The 22,420-nt window shown below is 32.9% G+C and overlaps 1 protein-coding gene across 1 annotated transcript; it reads right to left on the minus strand.

Moving 5' to 3' along the window:
* Positions 1-1,223: 1,223 nt before the first annotated feature.
* Positions 1,224-21,775, minus strand: LOC139494940 (neuronal acetylcholine receptor subunit alpha-10-like). The gene is made up of 6 exons (XM_071283067.1): positions 21,640-21,775; positions 19,321-19,365; positions 7,218-7,327; positions 6,181-6,361; positions 2,982-3,336; positions 1,224-1,884 (listed from the first exon to the last, which is right to left on the minus strand). Exons 1-6 carry the CDS (start codon positions 21,766-21,768, stop codon positions 1,283-1,285), a joined length of 1,422 nt encoding a protein of 473 aa, XP_071139168.1. The 5' UTR covers positions 21,769-21,775; the 3' UTR covers positions 1,224-1,282.
* Positions 21,776-22,420: the final 645 nt, after the last annotated feature.

Below are 22,420 nucleotides of genomic sequence, written 5' to 3' on the forward strand. Positions count from 1 at the left end.
GCAAACTAAAAAGAGGGAATTGACTGCACTTTCGGAATTGGTTAAGTCTACGAGGTCTTTCTAGTCTTAGATGCATGCAATTTATAATGGGATGTACGCGGCCACGTCCACTATGGTGTTTTGTTAAGTGTGTTTCTTTTTGTATCAATCTGATGAGCTTAACCTTTTTCTAATGTTTTTCTAGTTTGTTGTACTTTTACACCACTGTCTAAGCTGTCCAAGGTTAAAGATAGGGTTTAACCCCACCATATTTGTACGTGATTGTCAGGATCCTATCAATTAGTTGTTGTCGTTTGTAGCTATGTTACATATTTATTTTCGTTCACTATTTTGTCCATGAATTAGGCCGTTAGTTTTCATATATCATTGTGGGGCTTGTAACACAACTGTATAACCGACTATGCGGTATGGGATTTCCTCATTATTGAAGGTCATACGGTGACCTATAGTAACTGTTTTTAATTTCTGTGTCATTTTGGTCTCTTGTAAAGAGTTGTGTCATTGGCAACCATATCATTTTATATATAACCGTATACAATGTCAGTTGAGAACTAAACTTTTCGACGAAAGACATGATTTTAGTGTTCCAATTGTGAACTTTCAACTCCTATGTAGTAATATTCCAACAGCACTTGCATATGAAGTTTATACATCTGCGTTTATATTTTCGATGTTGCATTTCAAATCACGAGTTTCTTTATAAAGCGATTTGGCTTACAAGGAAACTATTAAAGCAAAAGTTTCAAAAGGAAAAGTTGAAATAATCCCTTAGAAAAATGTTCGGACACCATCATGGGTTGGTTGAATGTTATGAAATATCTGTTTTACAGATGACGACAGCTTTGTTTTAACTTAAATACCGTCCTTTTCCTCGAATGTTACCTATCCAAACACTTGGTTTAATACATACATTGACAACACGAATTCTGCCACATTTGTATACGTAGCAGGATATATTTTCCCTAACGGAGCACCTGATATCATCTGCGGTTTTTGTGTGGGGTTCTTGTTGCTCAGTCTTTAGTTGTTATGTTGTATTTTGTATACTAGTGTCTTCACGTCGTTTTTCGTTTGCTATGCCATTGCCAGTTTGTTATCGACTTATAAATTTAAATATCCCTTTCATAGTTTTCCCTTCTCATCAGGTATAGTACTTTTACTCCTTATTAATAACTAAATTGATGTAAATATATGTTTATATATAATAACTTAAAGATACATGTTTGAGTCAAGAACTGTATTTGTGTGTACGGATATCTGTTGAAGAACACATTGCATGATTTTAAAATATGAAATGATCGCCAGGATTCATTGCAAGAATACACAATGTTGATAAAGACGTCAATATCAAAAACAGAATAAAAAATAACCTATCCAAAACAAAGGCAACATCCCTCCATTCACGATAGCATTCCTCGTCGTCGTCATCTTCAGACTGTTTTATTTCTAAAATATCTATTAAACGTTTACACCACTCATCTCGGTCGATTAAACGCTTAATGCTTTCCTTCCGTTCAGTACGATGATTAGAGTTATCGTCCCTATCGATCATGCCAGTTCGGAAACGTGTATTTTCCGTCTGATGTGATTCAACATTGTTGGATAATTCCATCAGTTCGAAATGTAAATGATTCTTTCGGACATTATCGGTCTCTTCCATAGAAACCCGAGATTTTGAAGACACATTGAAAATTTTCGATTTAGCTTTCGGACTGCATTTTGAAATACGTATGCAAAATAGTTTCGCTAGAAATCGAAACACTAGACATTGTAACCATGCCGGAACTCTTTTGGGTTTTCCTCGTTGATGATGTATACATAAGATCCAAACCGATGACAATACAGACATACAACTCATGGATAAAACAACCATCAGATAAATGCCTGAAATTCATCAAAATACATTACAATTATTAGTTCCGTAACTTAGTTTCGTATTTTTAGAAATTTCAGTAAATTCCTGTCAGTCATGTTATTCCGGTTAATAACATGCATGATTCGGTAACCTGTTATTTATGAAAATCTGATGTACGGCTATGAGTAACTCATTATCTTTCTGGTCGTGTTTCCCACAATTTTGACCGCCAGTTCGAGTTTAAACATATTTTATTTGAGTTAAATCAATTTTATAACGATTCCTACGATTTGTACGTTTTGATTTTGTTTTGTATGTGTAATGATAGCCAATACCACTTAAGAATTTATGGGCATTATTGTTCGGGATATCATTAGTATGTTCATTCTTTTTTTGTCTTTCGTTCTTTGTTGGATTCCAAACCCAATTCTTACAGGTCAATAACCATGATAACTGTCAGTTTCTAACTAAAATTCTTTAAAATCGAATATATAACTTTTGTTTTAGCTTTGTCGCTGTCATTTTATTAAATTACTATGGTAATATTAGTTAACTTTTGTGGTACCATTTGCTTTTAAAAGTATTGTCAAACAACATGTACTTGTAAGAATATTACCTCCAAAATTAACTGATGCAGGGACTAAATGATTAGAGCATTCTTGATCAGCATTCACAAGTAATGTTTTTGGCATAATGATTGACTTGAAAGGTTACAAGTACACCGATATTATCAAATTGGAAAGTTCCGGAAAGTTGTTGTTTCAATATTAAGGTTGAACAGTCGTCCATTGTGTGACATTTTTTCTATGCACATGCATCTACTTATATATATATATATAGAGAGAGAGAGAGATCATTTATAAATAGGCTATTTAAGCAAATGTTTTGTTTAATTAAATTTACATCTAAAGAAAATCGATGAGGTTTTCTTGTTTGACTTTCACTTCTTGATGGAAGCATGCAAACCTGTCTTAAAATAACGTCATGCAAATGAAATGTTTTCAAGTAGACGATGTTGAACTGACCAAACAACTGAATAAATTTCTGACGTTATCACGTGACGTTTTTGTGTAAAATGAAATCGAACACGGTAAATGAACTATCGCGGGGAAAAAAATATACTTACTGATCACTGATATAGATTCTGACGTAGAAGGCATTTTATCTGCAACCATTAGCATAAAAACAGTTATGGTAAGTAACACAGACAGACCCAGGGTTATCTTCTCTCCACTCTCGGGTGGTAGTAAAAATCCAGAGATACACAGAAACGATAGAATGATACATGGAATGATGATATTCATGAAGTAATATTTTACTCTTCGTCGAAGATGGACGTAAAATGTTACATCAGGAAAAGGCTCCTCACAGCAATTATAATATATGACGTTACGCTCCACTCGTACGTGTATAAGTTCCCATTCGCCGTTATCTACTAGGTTAGATACGTCTATGGTGTCAGATCTGTTAAAAACATTTACCTAAAATTGAACAATTACTTCGCCATGTTAATATAACACTTAGAAAAATAGTGTGTTTATCGTAATCTATTGTTACAATATCTCATGTTGTATTTACAACAGACGGGTGTGTTTTTCTGTTAGTTGTTGTCCCCGCAGATAAAGCCCAAAGCACCATCGTTTTTGTGTGTAAATCTCATTACATAATTTGCTTGATTAATGAATTAGGTATTGATAACTCACTTTGACACTCAACATATATCCCAACGACACTTACCAAAGAGGATTTCCTGGATAATCATAGGTCTGTTCTATGTTCCTTTGGAATTTCAACCTAAGATGAAGAAATGTATTGGATACCTAAACTACATAAGTGTCATTACAAACAACGGTATATTGCTCACGTGCAACACGAAACGTTTTTTTCTACATTAGTAATATCTATTTTATCAGCAATCAAAACTGGGCTTCAAAGTTATTGTGAAACAGCCTATTCTAGAGATGGCGTGAATCAGATGTGGAAATTGTTTTTTTTAGAGAATATACAATCTAAGACTCTTACATCTTGCAATAGTATTAAAACATTTGACTTTTCGACACTTTACACAAGTATTCCCCTTCCCAAACTAAATATAAATTGAAAGAGTTGGTAATGCTTTGTTTCATAAAAATTAATGGCCAACGTAGATACAAGTATCTTGTCTTATAAAGGGATTAATCCTACTTTGTAAATATCACTCTGATTCAAACAAAACATTTTCCGAAACTGACATTATTAAGATGCTTGATTTTTGACTGACAACATCTTTTGTTATGTTTGGATGACGTGTTTTTAACAGACTATCGGCATTCCAATGGTAATCGATTTTGTCCCTCTTCTTGCCGATTTGTTTCTTTATCATTATCAGGCTGACTTCATACAGGAACTTCTTAGGAAGAAAGATAAGATGTTAGCAATATCCTTTGACTCTACGCCATATATTAGATGATGTTCTTTCACAAAATAATTCAAAATTTAGTGACTATGTTGAATACATCTATTCCATCGAACTAGAGATAAAGGATACAATAGATACAGTTCAGTCTGCCTCATATCTTGACTAACATCTAGAAATTGACAATTAGGGTCGGTTGAAACAAACCTTTACGACAAAAGAGATAAATTTTGCTTCCCAATTGAGAACAATCTTTTCGTATGTAGCAACATTCCATCATCGCCTGCATACGGAGTATATATCTCCCAGTTGATACGATATTACCGGGCTTGTACTACCTATAATGATCCTTGATAGAGGGTTGCTGCTCACAACGAGACTATAAAATCTAGAGTTCCAAATTGAGAAGTTGACATCATCCCTTCGTACATTTTACGGACGCCATCACGAGTTGCTTGACTGTTATGGAATAACCGTTTCACAAACGATATCGGATATGTCTCCTATGTCGTAACTATAATCTTCTTCCCTTTTCACTAATGTGACCTAGCCAATTAGACTATTTAACCTGTTTGTAAGAACGCGACGGGTGCCTCATGTGGCGCAGGATCTGCTTACCCTTCCGGAGCACCTGAGATCAACCCCAGTTTTTTGTGGGGTACGTGTTGCTTAGTCTTTAGTTTTTTATGTTGTGTTTTGTGTACTATTATTTGTCTGTTTGTCTTTTTTCTTTTAGAAAATGGCGTTGTCAGTTTATTTTATGAGTTTGACTCTCCGTCTGGAATCTTTCGCCCCTCTTTCGTTCCGATTTATCAAGTAGCAATTGCATTTCAAACATACACTACATGCACCACAATTTTCATTCGTTAAAATAGAACAGGTTTTAATTGAAAATTAACTTACATATAGTGTCCATAGTCATATCATTCTGAACGGTTGAACGAACGTTGGCTTATATGTGTCCAAGCCTATTTACATTTAAATTAGATTTAGACCAATCGTTTGCCGAGAACAGTTTTTTTCACTATTGGGGAGAAATTTTCGGTGGGAAAGGTGGAAACGATGAAAAATATTTAAGAATAAAGTAAACTATAACGTTATAGTTATGACTGAAAATACAATGACTTTTTATGACGACTGAAGTCAATTAAACGCTTTATACTTTCGATGACTTATTGAAAAAATAAATGCATCTAACAAATAAATTGACTGTACATGGACACACGAACATGTAAAACATTTTTAAGCGATATCACCAACAAACTTCGGCATGGCTACCCATAAAATAGCTACACAATGCCGCCATCGCACTTCATTGTGATCAAATACATTTAGCGTCAAACCATCGCACATCATCTGGGTCAATATCCCTAATGCAGCTCAAATTGGGGAACACAAAAATTGTGCGTAAAAAAAAACTCTGTGGTGATAACGGACATGTCCATGTGTTTAACAAGTGACTGGGCTTAACCAACTGTGCTTATTTGGAAAGTAGAGGACGATAGAATAAATTTGTAAAACCTAGGGGTTAATTTGATGTATGCAGAAAACTAAATTTCAAAGACCTGATTGTGTGAAAAAAAGGGATTTTTTTTAACTCGGAAAGCCGCATCGGTGTGCTTATTTACGGAAAATTGAATCTCACATCGTAGCCTGAAAATTCAACCACATATGTGAAAATTCTTCAGCTTCGAAACGAGCAATCATACATATCCAAGTTTACGTACGATATGAACAGAGGAGTTGAGGAAATTTTTTGAGGGCTATGATTACCCCCTACCTGAAATGAAATGCGCATATGTGCCCATCTAGAAAAAGGCGTTTTAAAAGTATGTACCATTATCGGGGTTTTAGACGACATATATAATTTTATTATTAAATGATTTTGATACAACTTGAAAAGGGTATGAATAACATAAAGTAACTGTACCTGTAGACCGTGATACGCCCAAGATCCTAGTTTTAATTTACACATTTGATCATCGAATGGAAAATATGTTATATCTATTTTACACGAACTTCGAAACCTCACAACTGGTCCCCAGAAAACTCGACTGGAATCGAAAACCATTGCTAGGCTAGGCATGTATCCGGATGTATAATCGTCAACACTGAAATATTGTAATTTATAAGTAGATAAAGTTTCGGCATAATAGATTTTTTACAATTCCTTAAATTAGTACACAAGATGACATCAGTTCTTTTGGGTTAACACGGATAATGTTTGGCAAAGGCAAAAACATATGCATATATGCTCTATACTATCATATCGGCAAAGCCTATCAACTGAGATGCGCCATACTTAAAATCAGGAAGCTGGCAATACGAAAACTGAAATAATAGCGTTTATCAAATATCCTAGTTCAATTTGTATGGTTCGTTAGTGTCTTTGGAAGAGTAACCTTCATCTTGCAGTAGGTTGTCCAAGATAGTCGTACAAATATAATGCTAAAGTCATTAGATTTACGTATACATGTAGTTTAAGTGCATAATTAGGCAAAATATACTAAAATAAAATTGAGAAGGTAAATGGGGAATGTGCCAAAGAGACAACAACCCGACCATAGAAAAAAACAACAGCAGAAGGTCACCAAGAGGTCTTCAATGTAGCAAGAAATTCACGCACCCGGAGGCGTCCTTCAGCTGGCCCCTAAACAAATATATACTAGTGCAGTGATAATGAACGACATACTAATTTCCAAATTGTACACAAGAAACTAAAATTAAAATAATACAAGACTAACAAAGGATAAAAGTCTTCAAATAGGTTATTAATAGAAGTTGTACAAAGATTTCGCAGTATAAACAATAAACTTTAGGCGAAGTGCCATTCAAATAATTCTAAATACACCCATTCTACTTCCATGATACATGTAAAATGAAAATAATTTCTTTTGGTTGTTTGTGTCGATTGCTTACTGTATCATAAATATTTTAAGTTAAAGTTTCAAAATTACATTATTTTACCTGTTATACAAAACAACATCCGGGAGCCATAGCCTGTCACATGGCAACCGGATGCTTTTCATCCCTTCAAAGTCCTGTGATGACCATTTGAGTTTCTGGTCGTACCACTCCTGTGACAGACATAAACATTATTAATTTCTATACCAATATGTATAGAGCAGTTTGCAAACATTTGATTGTTGAGAATTGATGCATTTCTGATTCGGCATTTAGAACAAACATTTAGTAAAAAAAAACCCATGCAAACGCTATTCACAAGATTTTGTAGCAGATCTATATTCTTCTCGAGTGATTGATTTTCAAAATCAAGAATTATCAACCTTCCCCTTTAGATGGGTATCTAGGGACTACCAAACAACCCTTTTTCCCCAATAAAGGGAGCGAAGAAAAATATACAGGACAGGTCACAGGAGTAAATGAACAGTCTAAATAATTTTTTTTGGATAGTAACACTGTTTTTAATTTATATTCCGAAAAGAGCAAATGAAACAAAATTAATAAACTATATATATTTATATATCGTAATATTTTTAAATTTGAAAAGATTATGTAAAATGAAAATGATTAATATATCTTTCAAAGATTGAAACGCAAATAGCGTAATATGTATATGACAGTTGATTTGTCTTTCTATAACCTATATAAATAAGTTAATACATTAGACACCAGTCATTACCAACTGTACGTTACATGTATACTACAGTCAAATTGTTTATGTGTGACCTCATGATATATATCTTCACAAGTGTTTCACAACCTTCATGCATTTCATAAATTAACACTAAATTACTTGTAAATGTATGCGTTCTAAGTTTTTTTTTTCTTCTAGAGTTACCATATGCAACTATTCCAGTCATAATTAGGTTCGATAACTCTGTATGTGACTGGTTTAATTATGGTTATGTAAAATGTACTGGTTACCCAAGTAATAATTTCAAAATATATATATATATATAGATATTGCATCTTTGTTTCAACCCATCCGTGGTTTCCTTTCGTTGATATAAAATATTGTCATAAAATGATTTCATAAACAATCGTATAATACTAATATATATATTAAGTCTTGTCAATATTTACATCGTGATTAGGTCACGTTGCCATGTTTGTTTTGTTTGATCACGTTGATGACTTAATTAATATCTCCACAATCTTGCTTTATCCTTAATTATCATACGAGTTACAATAACGTGTCATATTTAATTGCAATACAAACAGTTAAATTTTATTGAATTATGTGCATGTGTAAACTAAGTGTCGAACATCCTCTACGTTTGAAATTATTTGGTCGCCATTTTGTTATATGTAACTTCGAAATTTTATCAAAACAAATAGCATGTATCCACTTTCACAGAGGGAAATAGTGTTTAAATATATGCTGCATTAAGGTAAGACAATTATTGAAAAGACATGCATCTAACAATTTTACGATTTTCATCGTACAAATCTTCAAAAATATATATGTCCATGTCGAATGTAGGACAGAAAGTCACAGGACAAAAAGTCACAGACAAAAAGTCACGGACAAAAAGTCACAGACAAAAAGTCACGGACAAAAATTCACAGATGGAACTTGTGCATTGAAGGTGGTGGATGTGTTTTTATATCGTGCGACAATTTTTACCTTTTACAGAGTACCTGAACATCTTATTGGGCTGAAAGTGCAGGAATACGCATACAATACATATTTATCACTTACTTAAAAAGAAAATTGCAATTAATTGATCACATTTCCAATTTTTCCAACAACAAAAACAAATTTTACCTGACGCGCCAATCATTCAAAATGGCGGGCTTTTACAAAAGTTAATACTGCAGCCATGTGTGCCCTTAAAATTACTTAATAAGTAATAAGTTCATTCCATTTGCTTATATTACATATTATCCTACGTATATTTCCTTTAAAATTGTATTATTTTAAGTGCACTTGACCGATTTTACATTTTTTTTTCACTGGCCACGTGCGTTTGATTTTTTTTTTTTTTATTATTTTTATATCCCCATAGTTATTATGTTATTTGCCAATTGAATTAATTTTATTTCAGGAGTACATACAAATTCATATATTTTAAATACAGTCTCAAGTTCAGAGAAATTAGTTTATTGTCTGTTCAAGTGGGATTTTTTGACTAAACACTTAACACCCTTGTATAGTTTTCCTTCATATTTATCATCTTATTTGCCAATTAAATTTCACTTCAGGAGTACATACATAATTATATATAATTTAAATATAGTCTTAAGTTCAGATAAATTAAATTATTGTCTGACCTAGTGTGATCTTCTCACTAAACATTTAACACCCTTGTATAACCTTTTTATCATATCTATTATCTACTAAAGACTTATATACTAGCAGTTATTATTCTTATATACATCTTATCCATTAATAAATAAAAATAAATATATATTTACTAAAACAAATAGACCTAAACTTTTTGCATTAATAAAGTTAATACATGACTCTGCTTCTTCACTAGTGCTTCCAGCTGTCATTATTTATTAAGATTTTAAAATTATAAGGAAAAGCAACTGTCTACTAGGGTATACGGAAGAACATTAGTACCTGGCAAATATTGTACTGAATTGAAACACAAATGACTGAACATAAGCTAGAAAAATATCTCAAAAAAACTTTCAATCCGCCTATTGGTCCGTCTAGACTTGTACCAGTTGTGTTGTCCGACAGCAAAGCAAGATATTTACAAAGTGAATGTAAACTGTCTCCCGAGATAGATATCAAATGGTGGTTTAAGTCAGGTCAAACTTCAACAAGCGGTCTTATTTGGCTAAAAGACAACTTAGCGTCTAAAATTGGACATCTCGATAATATTTCCCTGTACGTGTGGCTAGGTACATGCGACTTCACAGATTATAGTCGTTGTGATAAGATTGTCACATTAAAACATAACCCTGAGGAAGCAGCATCACAACTTATAAACAATTTAAAAGAATTTGCAACCCTTCTAGCTGAATATCCTGGATGTAAAATCACATTTCTAGAAATCCCTATATTTTCTATATACATTTGGAACCGTCTTCATGATCACCCTGATCCCAACAGATTTAAAGCAGACGACAATACATTAATAAAGCAAATTCTAGTTGTAAATGACCAGATAAGAGCCTTAAACAACGATCACTCGTCAAGATCTCCAAGCTTCTCAGCCGACATATATCATCCAATTTCCTGTAACTCGAAAAACACACACAGGCATGGTAGAGACTTGTACAATTTTAACTTATACCTTGATGGCATTCATCCAAAAAGTGCGTTAGCTAGAGTATGGCTTCGTAAATTAGCTCACAGAATTAAATTGGACTGTTGGTAAAAGAAAATAAAAAAATATTATTATTATAGATAATTTAGTTCTTTTAAATTTTAATATACAACAAATTTATATTCCACTTTTATTATAAAACTGTATAAGGCGATGGTGGGGCTTACCACAACGTCCTTACAGTAATCGCAATAAATATTTTGATGGACATATAATATTTATATTGAATATTGCAACTTTCTTACCATTTACATCATAAGTATTTAGAATTTTCATGATGAATATCCAACCGTATAAAGTTGATAACATACAGAAAACCAACTTGGTTAGTGTACATGCACTTGCTCAAAATAGTTACAACAATAACTACACTCTCAATATAGAAAAATCACTGAAGAAAAAGCTTGAAAGTACTAAAAGATCTGTAATAGAGTATGTCTATACTGGCGGTGGCGTTACTATCAAAATGGACACCATATCTTTTGAACTGTTCATATATGCTCTGGAGCAATATTTTAACGATCCTTCTTTCAAGTTTCATGATTACCGCAAAACCATAGCAACAGACAAAGGAGGAAATAATGTTCAATATACCTACCATATTTTTGACAATCCAACTGATAGTTACACAATCAATGCATACCTAACAAAATGCAACTTACTAATCAATGGGAAAAATGTGGACAAATTGTTCTATAGAGATATTGAACACATACACAAGATCATGTCTAATACGCAAATCAATGGTGCAAATATAAACCTGACCTCCTGAATAAAAACCTAGCATCAAAACTAATTGAGGCACTAGATTGTCTTAAAAAATCAGCAACACCGAATCCTGGCTTACCTGAGAACAAATCTACAAAAAGTTCAAATGAGGAACGTTGTATTAAGTGCAATAGGAACTGCAAATCTAGGGCAGTATTGTGTCATAACAATCACTGGGTTCATTATAAATGTGACAAGTTGTCTGTAGAAGATATTTCCTCCATCGAAAAGAATGATAAAACATATCAATGTAAAGGTTGTGACAGTACAAAGGTAAATATACTTGACACACAGAAGGGCAATGGTGGGACTTACCACAACGTCCCTTCTGTGTTAAAGTACCACCAATCCCATATAACTTGTACTACTAGTCCTGAAACACATCTACAAACATATGGAAATAGCATCCAGTCAGAAGTAAGACATATTACTAGTGCAAGAGCCATACTTATAGAGGAGAACCTTATACAATGCTCTGTATGTGATGAAGCCCTAAATGATACAGAAAATATCTGTCCAGAGTGCAATTTAGTATGTCATAACAGCTGTCTTGATACCAATACAAATTCCTGTTACACTTGTGTTGGCTTGTTAGATCAGAGGTCCAGTTCAAATACATTAGAAACAGTTTACAAACTCCATACCTCTACAAATTCTATCTTGGTACAGGACATTACTGATCAATCTCAAGATGGACATCCATTATCTACAAAATCTTCAAACCATTCGGATTGTCTCAACACACAGTTACCCAATCTCAATACTAAAGACTTATCAACATCCTTTTCAGATCTAGAAACTGTTGTTCAAACCACATGCAAATCTATTGAATCTAATAGCAATGTAGCTAAGAGTAATCACAACAACATTGAATTAGCATGTACCAACACGTCTGCAGTACCTAAAACTGCCAATCTTTCCATTCCGGATATTCCTATGCCTCACAATCATCATGTTACAAATTCAAAAGAAACAAGTAAAAAAGATCAGGGTAAAGAAATTTCGGCCAAAGACTTTAAACTTCTAGAGCAAAAGTTTAAGAAAAAAGAAGAACAATTAAAGATTAAAGAAGCTATATTAAATGACAAATCAAATGACAAGTCAAGTATCTTAGATAGACTATTCAAAGCAGAAAGTAGAAACCTAGAACTAGAACAATCTCTTAAAACCCTAAATCAATGTTTAGATAACTCTGTGAAGAATCAAGCCCACATGGATAGTAAGACAACTGACAACCATAAACAAAAACAGCCAGCTGAAGATCTCATCAGAGGTATACATGAAAGAGTAACCGAGTACGTCCTAAAAAAGTTGATCGGGAACTTAGTCTTCTCCAATCCTTGGATACAGATAGTCCTCTACAAGAGTAATCTACACATGGCAATAGTGCTCCAACTAGCTCCGTCCAACACAACGTTGAATATGCAAATTATCGCAATAGTGCTCCAACTAGTTCCGTCCAACACAACATTGTCTATGCAAATCCACATTTTCCGAGCTACCCATACAACAATCACTATTCCAGAGATTACAACATTCCAGCCACTAATTATAATAGTACATCACATTATCAGTGGGGCAATGGTGGGACTTACCACAACGTCCCTACTGATAGTCATGATTCGTGCTATCCACACTCTCACAACTGGAATAATTATCAGGACAATATCCACAAGAGTTACTACCCGGAAACAAGTACTCCAGATTATTATACCCAAGGTAACTGGTGGGGCAATGGTGGGACTTACCACAACGTCCCCCCAGAAACCTTTCATCATTCTCATAATCGGCATTCTGCAGAAAATCATGTTTGTTTTTCTAATTTAATCTCACTTACTCCGACTCAACTTTCTGCAAATTCTGCTAGTAATACAGAGGCAAATTGTAGAGAAAAAACATCTACTGCAAGATTTCATAATTCTTCGTCTTCCTCTAAAAGGAACACTCCAGAAGTGAAAGATAAAACTTCTCCAATGCTTCACGGTTCAAGAATAGGTCAACCCCTATATTATTCACAAGACAAATCTGAGCAGGATTTTTTATACAAGGAACTGTTCCAATTCGAAAGGCACAAAATGTTGTCATAAACTTCGACACGTTACTTACTGAACAAATGAATACAAGCAGTGATGGAATTATTGAATACGATGTTTTAGATTTTAAAAATGACTGTATAAATGTACATTGTGTAAATAAAGATAAAGATGTACGTAGCAACTCTACTCTGAGGATTTTAGATTTTAACTGCAAAAACATATTGACATGTGGTCCACTATTTAAAGAGTTAGAAAGCAAAATTGATATATTTCTTCTCCAAGAACACTGGCTATATGACTGCCAACTAAATCTATTACAGGAACTACATAGTGATTTTACTGGAACGGGTAAAGCAGTTGATTCTAATGATCCTATTCAACCTCTTCATATGCCTCGTGGCTATGGAGGTGTAGCTATATTGTGGAAAAAGAATCTTGACAAACTTGTTACAACTTTACCAATTGGAAATGAGAGAATACAGTGTATTGAGTTGTCTGGAAATCAGAAACTTTTATTTATTTCTATTTATCTTCCTTGCAAATCGTCCGATAACCATCTAAATGAACTTTATGAATGTATTGACCAATTACATGAGATCATGGAGGTTTATAAAACCACTCACCAGATAATTATTGGTGGAGATTTTAATGAAAATATTTTTAAAGAAAATAACTCTAATAGAAAAAATTATATACTTGATTTCATGTCAGACCATAACTTGTCTACTACAGAAGTTGGAATTACCTATACACATACCAGTGGCATATCATCTTCTGCAATTGATTATATACTTTACCAAGAGAAATTTAAAGACTTCATAATAAATATTGAAAAACCTGACATTATTTCAAACGTCTCGGATCATCTTCCAATTCTACTACAACTCAAATATGAATTTCCCTGCATTAATTCCGTAAGTCAAATACAGGTGACTACCCACCATAAGGTCAAATGGAACAATATAGATAGAGATAGATATAAAATTCTAGTTGAAGAAGGCATAGCTCTATTAAAAGTCGATCCAATGAACCCTAATGAACTGGATCAAGCTTTTCAGACTCTCAACCATACTCTGACTAAAGCTACTTTGGCTGTTGCTCCCTAAAAAAAAAGATACGGAAGAAGAAATTACAAATTATGACTGAAAATATTTCTCAAGCAATATCAGAGAAAAAAATAGCATTCTTTCAGTGGAAACAAAATGGTCGTCCACCTGACCCCAACCATCCTCTTACTATTCAGAAGAAAATCACAACTTCCTCTCTTCGTAAACAATGCAGAATAGAAACTGCACTACAGAGAATACAAGAACGGCAGAAAATCATTGATGCAGGGTATAACGATCCGGCACTTTTCTACAGCCTTATAAAAAAACAAAGAGGTAGACTTTCACGCTTTATTGAGGAACTAACTGTTGATGAAGAAATTTTCCAATCTCCCGAAAATGTAATGAAGGGCTGGAATAAACATTTTGGTGACCTAGCAAAAAAGTCCAACAATAACTCTTTTGACACTATTTATCTAAATTCAATTGAAAAAGAAGCTACCCATATTATTAACAAATGTAAAGATACATATATTCATCAGGAAATTTCTACTGAAGAGATAAAAAGAGCTGTCTCAAAACTCAATACAAACAAAGCTGAGGATTTTTATGGTTTAACAGCTGAACATTTTATCCATGGAAGCGAATCTTTATTACAACATTTACAACATCTGTTGAATATCTGCTTTAAATTCTGCTACATACCGGATTTACTGAAAATCGGAACTTTATTTCCTGTGTTCAAAAATAAAGGGGATGTAAAAAATGCCAAAAATTATAGAGGAATTACTATAACTCCAACATACTCAAAAATTATAGAAAAAATATTGAAAGAAAGAGAAAATCCAAAAATTATAATTTCACAAAACCCACTTCAAAAAGGATTCACTGAGGGCACGTCTCCACTGATTTGTGAACTTTTTATAGAAGAATTTGAAAGGGAAAGCAAAGACCTTAAACTTCCAGTCTACATAGCCTTATTAGATGGCAAGTCAGCTTTCGATGTTGTGGTACATGCTAATTTGATCCGTCGTATGTTCCAGATAGACTTCACGGAACAATCCATACTATTACTAAATAATCTATATGTAAATGCATCTTCTCTTATCAAATGGAATAATATAATGTCAAAAGAGATGTTCACTATTGATCAAGGGGTCCGTCAAGGAGGTGCATTCAGCGCTGACTTATATAAAATCTACATTAATCCTCTGCTTAACATTTTAAGTACATCAGGTCTTGATGGAAGAGTAGGGAACATAAATTGTTGTGCTCCTACATGTGCTGACGATGTAGCACTTGTCTCCAACAACCCTCTAGAATTACAAACCATGATTAACATTGCTTTGGATTTTAGCAAAAGAGAAGGATATTTATTACAGCCTACAAAAAGCGTTATTATTCCAGTAAAAACATGCCGCAAATTTTATGAAATTGAAGATGGATTTTGGAAGTTAAATGGAAAAAACATGCCAATTGTTTCGAACGCCTCACACATAGGAATTCAAAAATCTGACAAAAATTCTGCTGAATCGATAGTAAATGAAAATATAAAGAAAGCACGTAGAGCAATGTACAGTTTAATGGGTACAGGCCTCCATGGAGAGAATGGTCTAGATAGTAAAACTTCAATAGCATTGATAAGAACATATATTCTGCCAATATTAACTTATGGTTTGGAAATTTTATTACCTAAAGGAAAAATACTAAATAATATATCTATTCAATATAAAAAATGGATCAAACAAATTCTGTCTTTAAATTCCAACGTAGCAGATTCTGCAGTTTATACTTTATCTGGTTTACTCCCTATAGAAGCTGAAATCCACGTCAAAGCTATCAATCTTTTTGGAAACATATCTAGAGCGAATTGTGATTCAATTGAATGGCGGCTAGCCGAAAGACAGTTACAGATAAAATCCCATAATAGTTACAGCTGGTTTATTGAAGTCAAGCAATTATGTTTAAAATATGAAATTAATGACTTATATGCTTATTTAACCAATCCGTTATCAAAATTCCAATGGAAAAAGCTAATTAAATCCAAAATTCATGACTATTGGACATCTAAAATTACTGATGAGTCAAAAGGTTACTCGACTCTTAAATTTATGGACCATAAATATAATATTGGATCCGTACATCCTTTAGCTATATCAGTTAATGCAAATCTAAAGGACATCAGAAAAATTCCTGTACGTCTTAAAATTTCAACTGGGAACTATATCCTACAAACCCACAAGGCATCATTTTCAAAGAATAATTTTATAAGTCCAACTTGTAAACTCTGTGGTAAAGCGGATGAAACGGTGGAACATTTTATTCTATTGTGTGAAAAGTTAGAAGAGACAAGAATACCACTTTTGTCAAAGATCTTAGATAATGGAAGCCTGATCCTAGCCAAAGTTGCAACTTCGTTTCCAATTGATCTTATCCAACTAATCATCAATCCGTTCTGTTATGTAGACATTAATGCAAACAGAGCTGTTTTTGAGGAAACCAGTAACATTTTGGAACCCCTGTGTAGACAGTTGCTTTATAATATGCATAACAAACGCTATGCTTTATTAGCTAATATAGATAAGCAAGGCAGTAGAAAATCTAACTTCTAATTGCTTATAGTGTAGTTTAGAAAGATTAGCCTTGCAAGTACATATCGGGCACACATGGTCCCAGAATGAGTTGTTTTTGTATTCAAAGAACATTTTAGTTTTATTTCTATCAAAGCTTTTTCTAATGTTTTATTTTGTGTATGTAACATAAATTCTTGAGGTGGCGGAAAATTTTAATATATGAAGTGATGCGCGTTGTATTGTGTTATATTGCGTATTGACATTTTCCTCTGTGTGAATGGAGGTGTGCCTTGATTGGCAGAATTACGATTACAGATACAGATACAGGACAAAAAGTCACAATTCATTTTTTCTGATTATTTTCTTTGACTGAAAAATGCTTATTTTTACTAAAATATTTTTGTATTTTTCTTGATGTATTGTATATTAACCAACTTTGTAAGCAAAATTTATCAAAGAAATATCAAAGATGATCAAATAATTGTAAAGAAAACAAAATGTCAAAGAAGATTGGCACTCAAATGGCTTCATGGTGCCAAGAAATATGTCCTTTGCATGATTAAAATAAAATAGCTCTTCATTTTTCAAGTAAAATGATGAGTTCCATTAACTTTAATATAAGTATATGTATTAAAAAGTAAATATTTCAAGATATTTCTCTTATATATTCCAACAATTGTTGAAAAAATATTTGTGACTTTTTGTCCTGTGACTTTTTGTCCTATCAAATTTGTGACTTTATGTCCTGTGACTTTTTGTCCTGTGACTTTCTGTCCGTTTACCGTCCATGTCGCCCCACGCTATCAATGTTCTAAACTGCATGGTCGGTGCATGTAAATCTTTCTTTTTAGTGTGAGAGACTGTTTCTAATAAATATATTGAAGAACATGTGAAAAAAGAAATTTCTTAAGTACAAAAAGACACACTTTGATAAATATTTGAAATATTACTTTTTGATTTATAACTAAATGAATACCGGCATGTCGTGTCGTTATGAACCTTCAACAGTGTCCGCCATTTTGAAAATATTGCTGAAGACTGCCAAAATATGAACTTTTCAAACAAATTTCGAAGCAAAAAGTTTAATACCTGAACTGATATGGTTTGCCATTTACTTTAAATAAATATGTTGTCGATCTTTTTAGAGGTTGGAAGGATATAAGTAACAATAAATTAATTGAGAAAATTGATTTTACAAAAACTGGCTCAATCAGCATGATTAGGGACGCTCAAACCAGATGATTTAAATCCATAGGATTTGTGAATACCAAAAAACGTGAAGAGTCAAATAAACAAAAGAGACATTAAAATACTATGGATTGTCTACTCTAGGAATAGATTACCTTACTTGTATTTGACAACACTTCTTTGAACTTTGGGTCCCTGATAAGTGTTCCGATGCCACGTCTTGTATAGGCGAAACGCGCGTCTGGTGTACATAATTTTAATCCTGGGGCCGTGTCAATGAAAGTATCCTAGGACATGTCCTAAGATAGGTCTTAGGACATTATTTAGGATGGTCTGAGACATGTCTTAGGATGTAAAACAAAGCTGTCTTAGGACAGTCCTAACTACGATGGTCCTAGGACCATCCTAACACATTTATTTAATTGAGAATATATGTAGAAATTTGTATGACATAGATTGAATTGTATTTTAGAACATATATGTAAGAGAGGGAGGATGACTCTTATATAGAAAACAATTAACGCAAAAAAAAAGTTAAAGTTTTTACGGAATACTCATAAATACGTTATTAAATATGATAAAAGATATAAATGAATTTAATACGAAAACAAAAGTAAACGGTCACAAAACTTTGTGATATTCGTGCGGCAATTTTAGTACATAAACTAGTTTTGTCCTTAGGTCCACTCGATTTCATTACATGTATCGAATCAGGATTAGGTAAAAAAAGAGTAAACCTTTTCCCATATTTGAAAATATGTTGCTTATGATGATAGTATTGTTTAGGCTTTAAAAAAGGCATCACGAAATAATTTAATACAATACAATTAAATCTTAAACAAACATTAAACAATATTTTTTTTATTAATTTTATCTAATGATAGTTTAATATTGTATTAGTATTTTTAGTATTGAGTTTATGCCATATTTGTTGTTTTTATTACGTTTTAGGACGATGTAACCTTTAGGACTATCCTAAGACACCTAATTGTATATCCTAACTTTAGGACCAAATTTAGGACATATCTTATTTTAGGAGACTTTCGTTAACCCGACTTAAGACTAATACGTGTCCTAAGACCATCCTAAGACATGTCTTAGTCCTAGGACAGCTTCGTTGACACGGCCCCTGGTATCTATTAGGAGTTTATAAAATATTACATTGACATTATACATGCAAGTTCAAAGATGTACTTCTAAATATCACTTACCACTTCCATCCAGACATTAGTCGTCAATACTTGATTTTTCTCATCCTGGAATTATTATAATTTTAAAAATTAAATGATCAACTTCATCGTATATTTTGAAGATCTTTGAATACTTATGAAAAGTTTCAAATAAAAATGAAACAATATTCTAAGAGAGATAACTAGGTTGGCGTGTTTAAAAAGATGTGTTCGTGCTTAATAAAATAAATGCGATGAAAATAAAAAGTTACATGATACTAACTTAAATCTATAGCTGAGAAATAAAGATAGCAGTAGAACCCAATCTTTTGAGAAACTGTTTAACATAAGAAGAAGCTGTTTTCTCAGTGAAACATGGATTTTGAATATCAGCTCTGTTAATCATATGTAAGGGAGCTACCATTTGACTTTTATGGGGGGAGGGGGCTATGATGAAATTTGACAAAATAAGGCAGGACAGTTTCGGTTAAAAAAAAAAGCAGGATGAGCAACTTGGCAAAAACAAAAGGATGAACATTTATGTAAAAAAAAGTCAGGATGAACTAAGAAAAAAAGGCAGGACCGAATAGAGTGAAAAATAAAAATGCAGAACAGGGATGTTGAGGCATTAAACATGGAGAAATAAATGTGGAAGGGGTATAAAAAATTAATGGCAAGTAACCCACTGTCACCACTAGGAACTATATTTGTACAACGAAAATCAAGGGACGACAATTGTGGTCTCGGACATAATAAGACGGACGAAGATCACAAACATAAATGATCTATCCCTTCTCATACATTTTGTACCTGTTACAAGTTAACCTTACCTAACGTCAAAAGCCAACATGTGTCCTCTAGTAATATTCCTGTTTTTTTTGTTTTTTTTGTCGTGTAAGCCTATGTTAAACAGTCGTCTCATGGAAAATCATACCACATCTCCATATTTTTAGGTTTATGTTGGTCTCATTGAAAATGAAAATCATAGTACTTAATGTGTTTTGTGTCATGATGTTTAAGGTGGTACCCAACACTTTCACTAAAATTAATTTGGCTCGTTTAATTTTCACAAAATTTTTACAAAGTATTTACTTTGACCCCTTGACAAAAATATATAAAATTAAAAAAATTTAAACCAACCGTTTTATCAGAAAAATTACACTGGTTACATGTATATAGCAGTTTGACAATCACTAATTTTGATCATTGAGAAGCTTAATATTCCCTTATCAACACAACGTAATAAAAACGTTTAGCTGATTTTACAGAGTTATCTCGCTGTAGTGTTAGGTACCACCTTAAGTATCAAAGTTTTTATTAAATTTATAAGAAATGAATATATAGGGTCTGGTTTACAGATTAGAGAATAATGGACAAAATTAGCAGTATAAAGGGCAAAAATTTTAAAAATAGGCCAAGAAAATAAAGAGACGTTACGTTACGCACAGTGTTCGGTTTAGTAATGGTAACGTTGCTCGACGTAGTTTTCAATTATTACAACCGACTTCTGTACTAAACGTCAAAGCTTTGCACTATTTTTAATACAGCTGGCATTTTGATGTTTAACTACTTATTTAAAAAAAAACAGACTGTAAACATGACTAATGATATATTTTTGACAAATACACTTTGTTTCCTCATAATCTTAACTTATTGAAAGTATATATTTCAAATATTTGAAACTGCCCAAGCATGTCAATTGTTGCAAAATGCACATCCTCTATGATGCTCGGGATTCCGTCATCACAAGTAATTAAGTCTAGGCATATATATCGCGTAGAAACAGCCAGTACCAAAGTTGTTTAGTGCTTTAAAAGAGGGACAAAAGATACCAAAGGGACAGTCAAACTCAGAAATCTAAAATAAACTGACAACGCCATGGCTAAAAATGAAAAAGACAAACAAACAAACAATAGTACACATGACACAACATAGAAAACTAAAGAATAAACAACACGAACCCCACTAAAAACTATGGGTGATCTCAGGTGCTCCGGAAGGGTAAGCAGATCCTGAGTGTATTCTTATAGAAACTAATGGGGTGCTAAAATATAAAGAATAGATAATAGTGAGCAAAATTTAAAAAGAATAGAGAAAATGTGCATTGAAAAATAAAGAATGCTTATTTAAGGACATCCAGATATATACTAAATCTCGAATTTGGTAGATATCCTGAATTGATTTCTTCACACCTTTTTTTTAAATTTTATCAGATAAAACAAGTTATTTAGAAGTTATGAATAAAATTGTCAGCAGATTACATTCACGTACTTTTGTTCTCTGATGGATGATTATCTCATTGGCATCAATAACACATCTCATTATTTTAATTTTCAGAGATGTAAGCAGAGTTGTACTTACTAAATCTAAGATCTGGGTAAGCGCAAGTCCGAGTTTGATATCCACAGCTTCTGATGAGTTCATCACAGGTCGTATTGATTTCTCGTAACCTCTCATCAACTTAATCATAAGTTTGTGCTCAGCCGACATGTTGTCAAATTCTGAAAAACAGTCTGTAAAATTGTCAAATATATTTATATATATACGTAGTTTTTAAAAGTAGCTAATGCGCGGCTATTTAAATTAATCGAAAATTTCTAATAAACGGGGGTGTATGGGTGGGGGTTTACAGTATAGATAATGATGGACAAAACGTAAAAAAAGAATAGAGAGAATATGACAAAAAAATACAGAATAAAGAGGTGCTAAAATATAAAGAAAAGAGAATAATGAGCAAAAGTATAAAGAATATATAAAAATGGCATTAAAAGTTAAAGAAAACTGAAATGAAGCCCCTTCCACCCAAAAAAACACTTCCCCCCATCTAGACCCTCATAAATCATTTATTGTTATGAAATGTGAATACAGAGTATATGACAATAAACAATAGCCTTGATAATCTATTTTTGATTCTTTTAATTACTAGTATGCGCTTTTAACAGTAGTTGTTTGCCTTTGTCAATTGTTAAAAAAAGACGGTATGATAAGGTAAAAGTGAAATTCAGTACAACTGTGATTTTCATTTTCAATGAGGCATAAAAGGTATGGCGATGTGATATGATTTTCCATGAGCACATAGTAGCACTAGTACTATTCCGTAAATGCTTACAAAGGCTTACACATGAAAAGAAACACAAGTTGT

This window comes from Mytilus edulis, chromosome 11, assembly GCF_963676685.1.
Source record: "Mytilus edulis chromosome 11, xbMytEdul2.2, whole genome shotgun sequence".
Taxonomy (NCBI): Eukaryota; Metazoa; Mollusca; class Bivalvia; order Mytilida; family Mytilidae; genus Mytilus; species Mytilus edulis.